The 11,885-nt window shown below is 42.0% G+C and overlaps 1 protein-coding gene across 1 annotated transcript in view; it reads right to left on the bottom strand.

Moving 5' to 3' along the window:
• Positions 1-1,998: 1,998 nt before the first annotated feature.
• The window catches only part of gad2 (glutamate decarboxylase 2), a 15,481-nt gene continuing 5,594 nt past the window's right edge, over positions 1,999-11,885 (bottom strand). Inside the window, exons 7-16 of the mRNA XM_023431483.2 lie at positions 11,281-11,396; positions 10,684-10,763; positions 10,190-10,244; positions 9,961-10,077; positions 8,752-8,816; positions 8,577-8,655; positions 8,332-8,481; positions 7,705-7,812; positions 5,774-5,863; positions 1,999-4,142 (exon numbers count right to left, since the gene is read on the bottom strand). Of these exons, the coding sequence (XP_023287251.1) occupies positions 3,969-4,142; positions 5,774-5,863; positions 7,705-7,812; positions 8,332-8,481; positions 8,577-8,655; positions 8,752-8,816; positions 9,961-10,077; positions 10,190-10,244; positions 10,684-10,763; positions 11,281-11,396 (1,034 nt within the window). The 3' untranslated portion in view covers positions 1,999-3,968. The remainder of the gene's footprint in view (positions 4,143-5,773; positions 5,864-7,704; positions 7,813-8,331; positions 8,482-8,576; positions 8,656-8,751; positions 8,817-9,960; positions 10,078-10,189; positions 10,245-10,683; positions 10,764-11,280; positions 11,397-11,885) is intronic.

Below are 11,885 nucleotides of genomic sequence, written 5' to 3' on the forward strand. Positions count from 1 at the left end.
TCATCTTTGTTTTGACAATATTTATTTCTATTTTCCCAAGAGTAACATATAGTTCAGGACAAATGAATGTTTGAGAGAAGCGAGCACAGCAGTTTGCAGAATATATGATTCAAAATTGCACCATATTTAGTGAGAATGAACTGCACTCTGAGTACTAGGGGTTTTAATTGCTCTCATAAACAAACAATATTTCCTGTAAGCAAGAAACCAGGGTACATTTTTTTCTTCGTTTCTGTGTTAAAAGGCCAACAACACCTGCATTACACAAGCTTTTGGACAATCAAACCTAAATCTCTTTCTCATACATCCCATAGAGTCCAGGAGGGGCCTTGGTCAAACCAAACCAAAAACATTGACGCTAATGGCACCATGACACGAGCCAACAAACCGTCTCAGACACACAAACAGAACGACAGCGGGTAGCCAAGAGAAAAACGTTTGGAGGAAAGCGGTTCGAGGATTATACGTTGTCACTGCTACCAGAGAGGGCGAAGCGGAAGAGAAAGAGAGAAAAGGGTCGTACAGGTGCGGAAGCAGAGAACAGCTTTCAGAAAGAGAGAGAGAGAGAGAGAGACATGCTGAGGGACTACACACATATAGATATAATACTCTACGTTCTGAGCAGCGACAGTCTTCAAGCAGAAGAGAAAAGACAGAGGAAAGAGATAGTCAGATCAAGCGCGGAGAGGTATACAATGCTAGGCGAGGTTAGCATGCTGTGCGGCACGGAGAAAACTTTTACAGGAAGCCCAAGACACAGATATCACACGTAAAGGCTAGAGCGACAGTGCACTAAATCTACAGGCTAGGCTATACATCGGACACTAAAGCTAATTACAGGTGCTACACGTACTGTATATATGTATATATAAATATATATAAATAGATATAGAGGAGATTGAATATCAAACAAGCTGGATAGGCAAGGCATCGCATGCACGTGCAAAGGAAGCAAGTCTAGCAGCAGCAGCAAGAGATACGAAATGTCTGGCTTTCCGAGACTACCACAGTGAGATTCCTTTGTCGCTTAGATGTGTATAAGAGACAGGATGTAAGACGGTTAAACAAGAAGCTTTATATCAACAAACTGCCAAAAGTAAAATAAATCAAATGCTTTCATCTTCCAACAGACCCCTGATTCATGACACATTCAGACCAAAGAGCTTAGGTTACATTTTCTTTTTTTTTTTTTTGAGTAGAATTTTTTTAAACATCAACTTATGAACAACCATTGGACATTGCACGTTATTAGGTCATGTGTTTTTACTCTAAAGTGCACGACCTCCCCGTCGGAGGAGACTAGACAATACTGGCAAATTTATACTAAGGCAACACAGTTACAAACACACTAAGGTACACGTTGGCACATACCGTCAAGTATCACTTGTGCACAGAAAAACACACACAGGGCTTCAGAGTCAAAATGGCTTTGCATATACATTTAAAATCCACACGCCTGAGTCTCACTGTTCGTCTCTGTGAGTGAGACTCGCGAGTGTTTCAAGGTGAAATCTGTCAGTTTCTTTAAAGCCAGTCCCTGAAACACATTTTCTTTGAAATAGCTAGAAGAGTCACAAACCGAACCGCGTGTGTGACATACACACACACACACACACACACACACACATACATACATACATACGTACGTACGTACACACATACAGAAAGAAAAGAAAAGAAAAAGCCTTTTTGGACTAACAGGATGAAAATACAAGTTAATCTATATCGGAGATAGAGAAAATATGAATAACTTTACCTCACAAATAGTCTCTGGTTATATGTCTTATATACACGTATGTATACACAAAGATATGTACTTAGGACATCTTGAAATACTATTTACAATTTATGATCAAAAGTGATTGTACACTGACCGACCATGTTGAGCAAATTGTGCTTTTCTAACGTGTTCTAATGAAAATGCTACAGAACCTCTGCGTGTGAAATCAGGGTTCACGATCCATCAACTAACCTGCCTACAGTAAGCATGTTTTTACTTTTCTTTTTTTTTGCTAACTACTGTGCATTTGGTCTGGAGACTTGATTATTGTTAACTATTGTACACTTGAATTCACCGTTCCTTTTTGATATTTTGCAGGGTATACAGATTGGACCCATACTCGAATATTGCTTGTGAATGAATTACAGAAGAAATCTCAGTTGCAATGCTAAGGGATGCTCCTCCTCCTCCTGCAGATGATTTAGTGCAAGTGATGTCAGGTATGCAGTAGCTGCAAATCTGGTGACGTTCCTATATCCAAATAAAACAATTATTGCCCCGCTCCCGGTTTCTCAAGATCCTCGATCTTTCAGTAAGTGCTCTTCCAAAAACATGGCCTCTCTACGTAAGAACTACATATGAGAGGTTTGTTCATTTAAAGTTAGAATCATTAAGATTTTTAGTCCTGGTTGATTTGGAGACAAGAGCGTCTTGATAATAGTGGACACTAGTGGCCACAGTCGGTACTACAGGTCTTTTGATGCCCACTGGTCCTAAAACTACTAAAACAATGGCTGTGGAGAGATGAACTACGTTTTTCCTGAAGGCCATAAAACACTCACACATTGTGCATGTGGCGGCTTCTTGGAGCAAGGTGTTCAGCTCTCTTCATAGTGCACTGCAGGGAAGTTAGCAACCTGGAAGTTAGCATCACCCTGGTTACCTCGACTAAAAGCCAATGGGATTTTTTTTTCCCCATTATTGCAAAAAATAAAATCTGTGTCAAAAAAAAGGTCATGATACTTCTATGTTTGGTTCAGAAAGACAAGATACTAAAATAAGAAAAGCTAACTTATTTCCAGGTTTTTAACAACTCATTCCTGCAGCACTCCATGACGCCGCCTGTGTACAAACCCCGGGCTGAGAGTATTTATTGCGCCTTAAAAAAGAAGGCTAAAGAGGGCCGTCATTAGAAATAATACTGACCTCATGATCAAATTGTCTTCTGCATACGATTAAAAGTGAACACGCGACATCTTTAGTCTTCTTTTCTATAGTTTGTGTTTGCTGCGTTTTTCCACTGAACCCATGTGTGCGAGGGAATGCAATTCGAATCCCCAACGGGAAAGGCGAACTCCGCCGGAGAAAATCTCAAGGATTGTAACTTAACGTTACCTCTGAAGCGCTGATTATCCTCATTATGACACGTAAAGCACACTCAGCACAGCTAAATATACAGCCTTGGTTGGAAATGGTGCTCCGTTTTGATCTCTGCATACAGCTGGTGACACAACAAACAAAACTGGATCGAACAAGCCTCAAAGGCCAAGGTGATGCATGGTGGACCAACATGCCTTCATTCATGCTTGGAGTTGACTTTGCTGTAACTTTCTTGTAAATATCTCCAAATCCATACAGCAGCCTGCTCTGGTTACGGGTGGTTTTTTTCAACATGTGCTGGTATACTGTATGAGAATTCGTCCCGAAAAATCACTGCTTGAAAGGACTATGTGCAGATGTTAGAAGGCAGTTGATTAAGCTGAGGTAAGGTGAAGTGCTTCTTTTTTTTTTCTTAAGTTTTAAGTTTTAAACCAGAAGTTTAAAATTGAAAGTTACAATAGAACACAACCACATTTGGCACTTAACAACAGACCCGGCAAATGAGAAAATGATTTGAAAACAAACTCCTCCTCATCGACCTATTGCACAAGCATTTCATATCACAAAAAGTACATATAAAGTTACATCACTTACACTACTCTGGGGTCTACTGCACTATAGGAAAAGCAGACAGAAGCACTTTTACATAGCTTTGGACCAAGTCGGTCCACGGCAAAGCTACAATACATAATATATGGATATATCTGTAGATCTTTTTTTTTTTTCTCAAATATACTCTTAAATATGTGACTTTGCAGGAAAGAGAGAGAGAAAAGAAAAGAAAAAGTTTACCAGTACATTCACGACAAACAATTCATCCGTCAAGGGGGGGGTGGGGGGAGTACAGGAAGACTTGGTGAGACGAGTCTTATAGATCTTGGCCGAGTCGTTCAATCTCCTCGATAAGAAAGTCGATGTCCTCGAAGGTAGCAGCGGGGTTCGAGATCACCATGCGGAAAAAGTTGACCTTGTCCCCCTGCGGCTGGTAGCTGACCATGGTCGTCCCGTACTCCATCATCCTGGCTTTAATCACCGGGGCCACCTGGAAAGAGCCGATACATTCAGCAGGAGTTAACGCTGCTTCAGAGGAGCACAATCATACATTTTAAAAAATAAAAAATGTATTTGTTGTCATTTTTTTTTGCACTTCTAGTTTCGGAAAGAACGGTTGTATTTTCTCTTTTTTCTTTTTGGTTTTCTTTTTCAGCAACTAAACTTGTACCATCTTCCCCTCAGACTATCAGTCTGAAGCTGCTGCATGTAGTTTGACGTCTACATCTGACACCAGCCGGGAACACGCAGTCCCTGCTGCTGCTGCTGCTGCTGAGCTGAGAGGTTATCTTCAGGGAGCAGTGACAGTCATTTATTCGGTGCTCAGCAGTGTCTTGATGGCGGAGTGGATTCTGTGCTGTGACGAGCTGTGGCAGATTCAATTACAAGTTTCAACTCTCAGCAACACCGACCTATTAAGACGTTTTACTGAGGAAAAACACTTCAAAATAAGTGTCTCTGAAATATCCTCCTGCGGCTTGTGTATGTTATTTTGGTGATATATGTAAAAAGCAAGTTAGAAAGTAGAAATTACCGCACTTGGTGCAGTATTGCAGCCCCTAATCAACTTCATGCATATGCACATAAGATTCAGTAACTTAAGATGACACGTTACTGCAGCTTTGGCTTAAGGGTTTAGCTTAACTGTGACTCATAATCTCAAAGTCCAGTATAATGTAGAAAGAGTTTTAATACATTTGAGGATATGAAGTTAAAAAAATAGGAGAAACTTAAAAAAAAAAAAAAAACTCCTGGAGGAGCAGAAGTTGGCTTTCAGTTTCAGTTGTACAATAACAGTCTGCAGAAGTAGTTAGCCGTGTATATAGACGCTGCAGCGCTGCGGCTCACGCTCTATACTTCTCATCACATAATCAGTCATTTCCTCTAAATCTCTTGCACGTGTCCCGCTGCAGCTGGCTGCGTCTGCAGGTTCTCTCAAATAATCAATCAGCAGCTGCAGATTTTTTTCAGTCTTCCTGACAGTTTCCCAGTTCTTCCTCGTCTCTTTCGGAAAAGAGTCGTCAAAAGGCCATGTGGAAATTGAGGAAAGCTCCTTCAAGTTTGGACTTTTTTTTCCCCGGCAAAGTGCTAATCCAGCAGCGTTACATCATCCCTCCATCTTGGTGTCTGTGGAAAAGAGCGAGCCGGCCGAACACCCGGGCCAGTGAAGCGTGACCGCGGTGCTCTTTCAATCAGACTCAGAAAAACAAAAGGAGAACCTCTCCCTCTGAAGGATTATGACAAAGATGGTAACGATTTATAGGTTGATGGTTTTACAGAAGGAAATCAGAGAGGGGAGAGCTCTTTTGTATGGCAGGCACGCACACCATCTGTTTGTCCTAATTGTCAATTAGTAGGCCCCCGCTGCTGCTGTGGGCTCCTCTGAACGGCCGTCACTTTAGCTGACTGAACAGCCTCACTCCCTCTGAGTCTGGCACGTGATATCCTTCCTCCCTGACAAGTCGAAACTGTTTCAAGACTGTCACAAAGTTTTTTTTTCCCCCCAAATCCTGAGCGTCCCTAATGGGGAGGACATGTAACGGTCAAGCTGGATAGAAATAAAAAAGATTTGTTACGGGAACGTGATACCGCAGCCTTGGCTTCTTATCGCTGCTCACCCACCTTGTGCAAGTGTTTCTTCCTCTCCTCTTTGTCCTCCATGTAGCGGATCCCGGGAGGGAGGTACCAGAAGCAGACATTGGTGTGCTGAGGCTGCAGGGGCACACACACACACACACACACACACACACACACACAGGCGACGAGAGATGAGAGGAGTAAACCGCCAGAGTAACAGGAAAGCAAAAATGTGCACGTGTCGGGAGCCGAGGAAATAATTAAATGTTGCTGACTTTAACTGGAATCATAGCATGAGGGGATGATTGCTGTTTTTAAAGAGTTCTCTCTCTTTAAAATTAAAGCCGCTATGTGTGGTGCCCCCCAGTGGTCGTGGCATATTTAATGGGACTCAGTATAGATAAACATACTCAAGCTATCAGAATAATGTTAAAGATGCTATAATCACATAGAAATTAGAGTAGATCGTGACTTCTTCATTTAAAGCACATTGTAATTAGAATTAGTTAAATATTTAAAGCTGCTTTAATCAACATTTTTGTACATAAAATGCATCAAATGACTCTGCAGCTCTGTGTTTACAAACTACTTTACTATTATACTATTTTACTGTTTCTACAGCTGCAGCTTTAATGTTCTGATTGAGTCCCGCTGCTCACGTCAGCGTCATCTAGTAGTAATGCAGCTTTAAGCTAGGAGATGCTACAATCACACAAACCCATATTACATATTACACTTCGAACTGCACTAACCTGTATGAAAAGTGCTATAGAAATAAAGCTTGATTGATTGATACAGTAATAAACACATATATGTTATATGATTTCGTATAGATTTCCTCTATCGTGATATACAGCAGTATTGGAGAATTGTTATTAATCAAACACACCACCCAGCCCTATGCACACGCCATACATTACATACACATAAACATACGTGTGGTAAATACACATACCTGTGCACACAGCCGTGTCATTTAAATTAAAAAAAAAAAGTAAAGCCATCTTTGCCTGAAATCCTACAGATTCCTTCGAATCACAAAACGCTATACGTGACAGACGCCCATCCATCTCACCAAGCAAGAAAATGAAAATAGCAATTCACATCTCAAAACAAAAAAAGAAAAGAAAAAAGAAAAAGAAAATCCATTGGGTGTTTCCAGGCGTCAGACAGGTAGCCTGCCTGATGCTCAGATAACCCGCTCTCTCTGTGGCTGAAAGCACCTCTCAGCTCTGTTCTTTCATTTTTGGCGTCTGGAGCCGAGCTGCCTGCCAGTGGGGGAAAGCGTTCATTACCAACAGCTGACTAGCGATGCACACCAGCCTCTTTTATACAGCCGGGGCTGGTTCGGGTGGCAGTATATTCAGCATCAGATTGATGTAAAGGCTTAATGGGCAGCGCTGACAAGGGAACACCTGGGTAGATGCCCACAGGACTCTGCTTTTTCCCCGTCACCCTCTGTGTTATGATGCTCTTAGCCTTTTGTAGCTCAGCGAGTAAAAACAATAACCCTGGAAAACACTCAGGAACGTTCACTAGAAATGTCTCTGGGTGTCCAAGCGCTCCTATTATAAAAGAGTTTTTAGCTTAATAACCCCGTCATGCCGGCATATGTTTTTGTTGTTGTAGTTCTGCTCGGCGGAGGATATTTCAGACATCATACTATTCATATGCAGATGAGCAATTACAGGCCGTTATGCTATTCATTAAGCATAATAGCAGCACATTATACTGGCAGCTAGAGGTAAAAATGGCATTCATCCAACACAAAGCAAGAGCACCCCGCGTGCCAATCAAGTCACCCATAATGACACGGAGTACACTGAAGTGAAAGGAGCAACACGGACTAATGTTCGCCACTTCTCTCTGATTATGTGGCTGTGGATGAATTATCCTCGTGTGGAGAGAGAGATAGAGAGAGAGAGAGAGAGAGTGAGAGAGAGAGAGAGAGAGAGAAAAGTTAAATATGAACGTACTTTCCCGTCAAAGACCATCTCGTATCCTTCTCGGTCCTTGATCTTATTGTAGAGGTACTCGGACAGCTCCAGACACTTGTCGATCTGAGCCTCGAACCCAATGGTGCCCTGTCCAAGAAATCATTCAAATGTGTTAAAGCTGTTTGTTTTTCTCTCTTTTTCGTTAACGAGTAATTTCCCTAAAGTTTGCTTTCTTTCGATCCTTGATCTGTTACTGTGTATAGTTTTTATTTAAATGGTAAATACAGGTAAATACAGATTATATGTTCAGTCATGTGTTTATCCTCATAAATATTATGTTCAGAAGAAACTGAAGGTGTTTGTGCAACTTGTGACATTAGTATCATGAAGTTTTTAAGGTTTTTGAAATATTGATCTTCCAACTTTAGCATCTTAGAAAACAAAACTACGGAAGCCCTGAAGGCAAGTGGAAAAAAACCCACCTGCCTCTCAGGGCAATATCAAAATATCACATTAACTCCTGCACATTGGTTCCGTAAAATGACATCACTACCTTTGCAAATAGCGGTGGGTTGCTGTTGGTTATCTCTGAACATAAAAAGGCTGACGTCACACAACAACCTAACCTCGCTCTCGAAGGCGTGACCACCAGCGTTTTCCCCTCACCTTGGCCCTCCACATGAGCCACAGCTTGAAGATGTCCACGTGGCGTCCACACTGCAGCGCCTTGTCCCCGGTGTCGTAGGACAGGTCGTAGTGTTTGTCCTGCTGGAACAGGTAGCAGGCGTGCATCTGGTTGCAGTTCTGCATCAGACCCTGCCGAGGGGATTGAGATTCAGAGCGATTAGAGCCGAGGTAACGAGCCGCAAATTAACACCTGAGCGGAAACCAAGAGGACACGTGCGCTGTACCTCCTCTCTGACCAGCAGGGCAGAACACTGCAGAGGGACTGACATCATTTTGTGTGGGTTCCATGTTACTGAATTAGCTCTGCAGATAACAACAACAAAAAAACAACCGTCATGCATCATTATTTTAAAAACTCTCCTGAGCTTCTTCCACAGCTTTTATTACAAAGACACTTGCCTCTCAACTCCGTCCAGCTTCCACCTGTGTCTCCTGGACATGAGGAGACTCCCTCCCCACGCGCCCTAACAGGACAGACACGAGTTAATCATCCATGTGACACTGTAAATAACAACTCAAAGGTGTTGCGTTTGGGTCCGTCTGCACTTGAACATCACGCACCTACAGTTTCAGCTTGATGGTAAACTTTTATTAAAGCTGTGGCCTTTGTTTGTTTAATGAAACTGTGAACACAATATAGACTGTGTAGGACATTTTGCCAGTGCTCTCTAGTGGACAAACTATGTAATGGAGACACTTATGGCTTTTTTATATGAGATGTTTTCTCCATAACCTGCAATAAACTATTCACAAAAACGTTATTTTCTTCTTCTTACTTCTTAAATCTTTTATCATATTTAGCCATTCTCTTGTTGATTTTATTGATTCATTTAATCATTTTAGGCTGTTTTATCTCATTTTTACTGTCGCGTTGTTCTGTTATATCTCCTCCCCAATGTTGTACAACCTTTAAACTGCTTTTAAAATCTGTTTTTCTTCTCCTTCTTCCTATTATATTTATTTTAGGACTTTTGGTTTTGCATAATGATCTGAACTCCATCAGGGGCTTTGGGGAGATGCTGATTCTTACGTCTTTCTTTTGCAGAACTAACGTTGGCATCTTCATTTTAAACACTGATGCAAACGTCGCCGGCTTGCAGCTTCAGGAGGCCGCAAAACACACGTTTCGTGAAGTGAGCTGCATCCGCGAACACACACATACACACAATCCACATGCGCTGTCAGAAGCAGCAGGAGCCGCAAATACTCTAAAAGCAGGATATGTTTTTTCCCTCCATCTCAGCTGCTTGAGGAACGACAGACAAGGCCATCTATGCCTCTTAATAGATGTGTCCCCCTGTCAGGACTAAATCACCTTCATTAATAGATAGAGCTCCTTCAGTGAGAGAGGCCATCATGGCAAAGTCAGGGGAGGAGATGATTTACAGCCTCTGTTCCACTTTTTCTAATCTCCAGTGTTAGATAGGAAATGGCTAGCTCCTATCTGGGTCAACTGAAAGCAGTTAGAGGCGAGACAGACATAATAGATTTGTCAAACTCACTGGCAAGCTCCATATTTCTGTGTATTTCTTCACTAAAATGCCTCCTGGGTGACGGAGGGAAATGTTGATTTCTCTCCACACGTTGAGGTCTTCTTATCTTACTCACGTCCACGTGCATCCAGATGTTGTACTTCTTGCAGATGTCAGAAATGGCGATGAGAGGGTCAAAGGCCCCGTACACCGTCGTTCCGGCAGTCGCGCTCACAAAGAAAGGTACGAACCCCTGCGTCAACGCACAAAAAACAAAAACAAAAACATGAGCGCACATATCGCAGCTGCTGGTGCAGATATAACGAAGCAACACCAGAGCAGTGTTACAGGCGTTATCACGTTACCTTCTGTTTGGCCTCCAGTATTCTCCTCTCAAGGTCGGCTGGGATCATTTTACCACTGCGTGAATGAAAATCAATATTCAGTTGCGTCTTGACTTGTTTGTGAATTCATCAGAAATATTATGAGCAAAATGTACTTTAAGCACAAAAGGTTGAAGTAATCGTTCTGGAATAAATGGCCCCTGTGAGCGATATGTCATTATATACGACATTGTTAGAGTAATAACGGATGCATCAACGTGTAAACAGCGTTTTACTTTTTCACAAAGACATCTGAAAGTTGAGAGAGGGCGTCATGTAGGCTCTACTTTATATACTTTTATACTTGCTTAATCTTTAACAACACGTTGTTTTAAACATACACTTCTCAGACGTGACTACAGCTGCTACAATGCCTCCGAAACAAACGGAAAAACCAAAGTACGGAATTCATATATTGACTTCTAATGTTTTACTTTTCATTTTTAAAAAAGGCTCAGATAAAAGTCCGACTTTACCTTTCATCTGCTTTGATGCAGATCACACTCTCAGTCCCAATGCCGAGAGCTGCTGCACCTTTTTTGATTGAAAAATGGCTCTGAAAGATAAAAAAGAAAAAGAAAATGAAAGGGAGATCATGTTTAAATATGTGTAAGACAGCAGAGATCAAAGGAGGGGAAGAAAAGAAATCTATAAATATGTAAAAATAATTATAATAATGTTATTTAAAGTTTTTTCTTTCCTCACAGCGTCTTTCAAATGTCCTTTAAAGATGAAGGAAGTGACATAAAACCGACTGTAATGTGACAGACGCACCAGTCACCCGCTGTCCTTCTGCGTCTGACACACATAATGTCAGCTTCATATCAGCACCGCTGGTGTGAAAGTCACTTTTAAATACACACACACACACACACACACACACACACACACACACACACATCGAGCACAGCCACCACTACTGTAGCTACATGACATTTTCTGTTATTCCTGCGCTGGAGAAGAAGATCTTTGACATCTGGTTGTGTTGCCCGTAGCGATCAGAGTTTATTATTTGATCCTTTAAGACACACATTGATAATGCAGGGTGGAAATATGGGAGCACAGATGCCTACGTGTTCAGACGTGAAGGCCACCAGTCTGGGAACAGATGACATTCCTTTCTCCTTCACTTCAGGGAACATCTTGAAGCGGGCCAACAGCATGGCGTACATGTTAGAAATAGCACCACCTAGAGGACAGACAGGGCTCAGTGATTTACAGCCACTCGGGCAGTCAAGTCAGTCAGTGTCAGCCCCCCCACGTCACAGCCTCAACTGGCTGAAGTCTCACGGGAGTGACGCAGGGTTTTTTTTTAAGCGGCACAGAGAAACGTGCGTTGCATGTTTTTAAGATGAAGAAAAACAGACGATGCAACGACGACAATGAAATCCTCTGTTTACAGCGTATGAGGCGATGGCACCACAATGTCACAGCCAATCACAGTCTGTCATTAAATTCTCCAATCACTGCTCCTCCTCATCATGTGACAACCAGAAACGCATGGGAGAAAGTAAAGATTGTGGAGAGGAGGGAGGGAAGGAGGAGGGGGGGGGCTTATAAGTTGGAAAAAGAAAATTATTTTATGCTAATTGGCTTTGAAATGAGTTCCATTTATACCATCAAAATGCAAATTGACACATTACAGCACACACACACACACACACACTTATACAAGGCA

The sequence above is a fragment of the Seriola lalandi genome, unplaced genomic scaffold (assembly GCF_002814215.2).
Source record: "Seriola lalandi dorsalis isolate HSWRI2012SDOR001 ecotype SW California unplaced genomic scaffold, Sedor1 jcf7180002054923, whole genome shotgun sequence".
Lineage (NCBI taxonomy): Eukaryota > Metazoa > Chordata > Actinopteri > Carangiformes > Carangidae > Seriola > Seriola lalandi.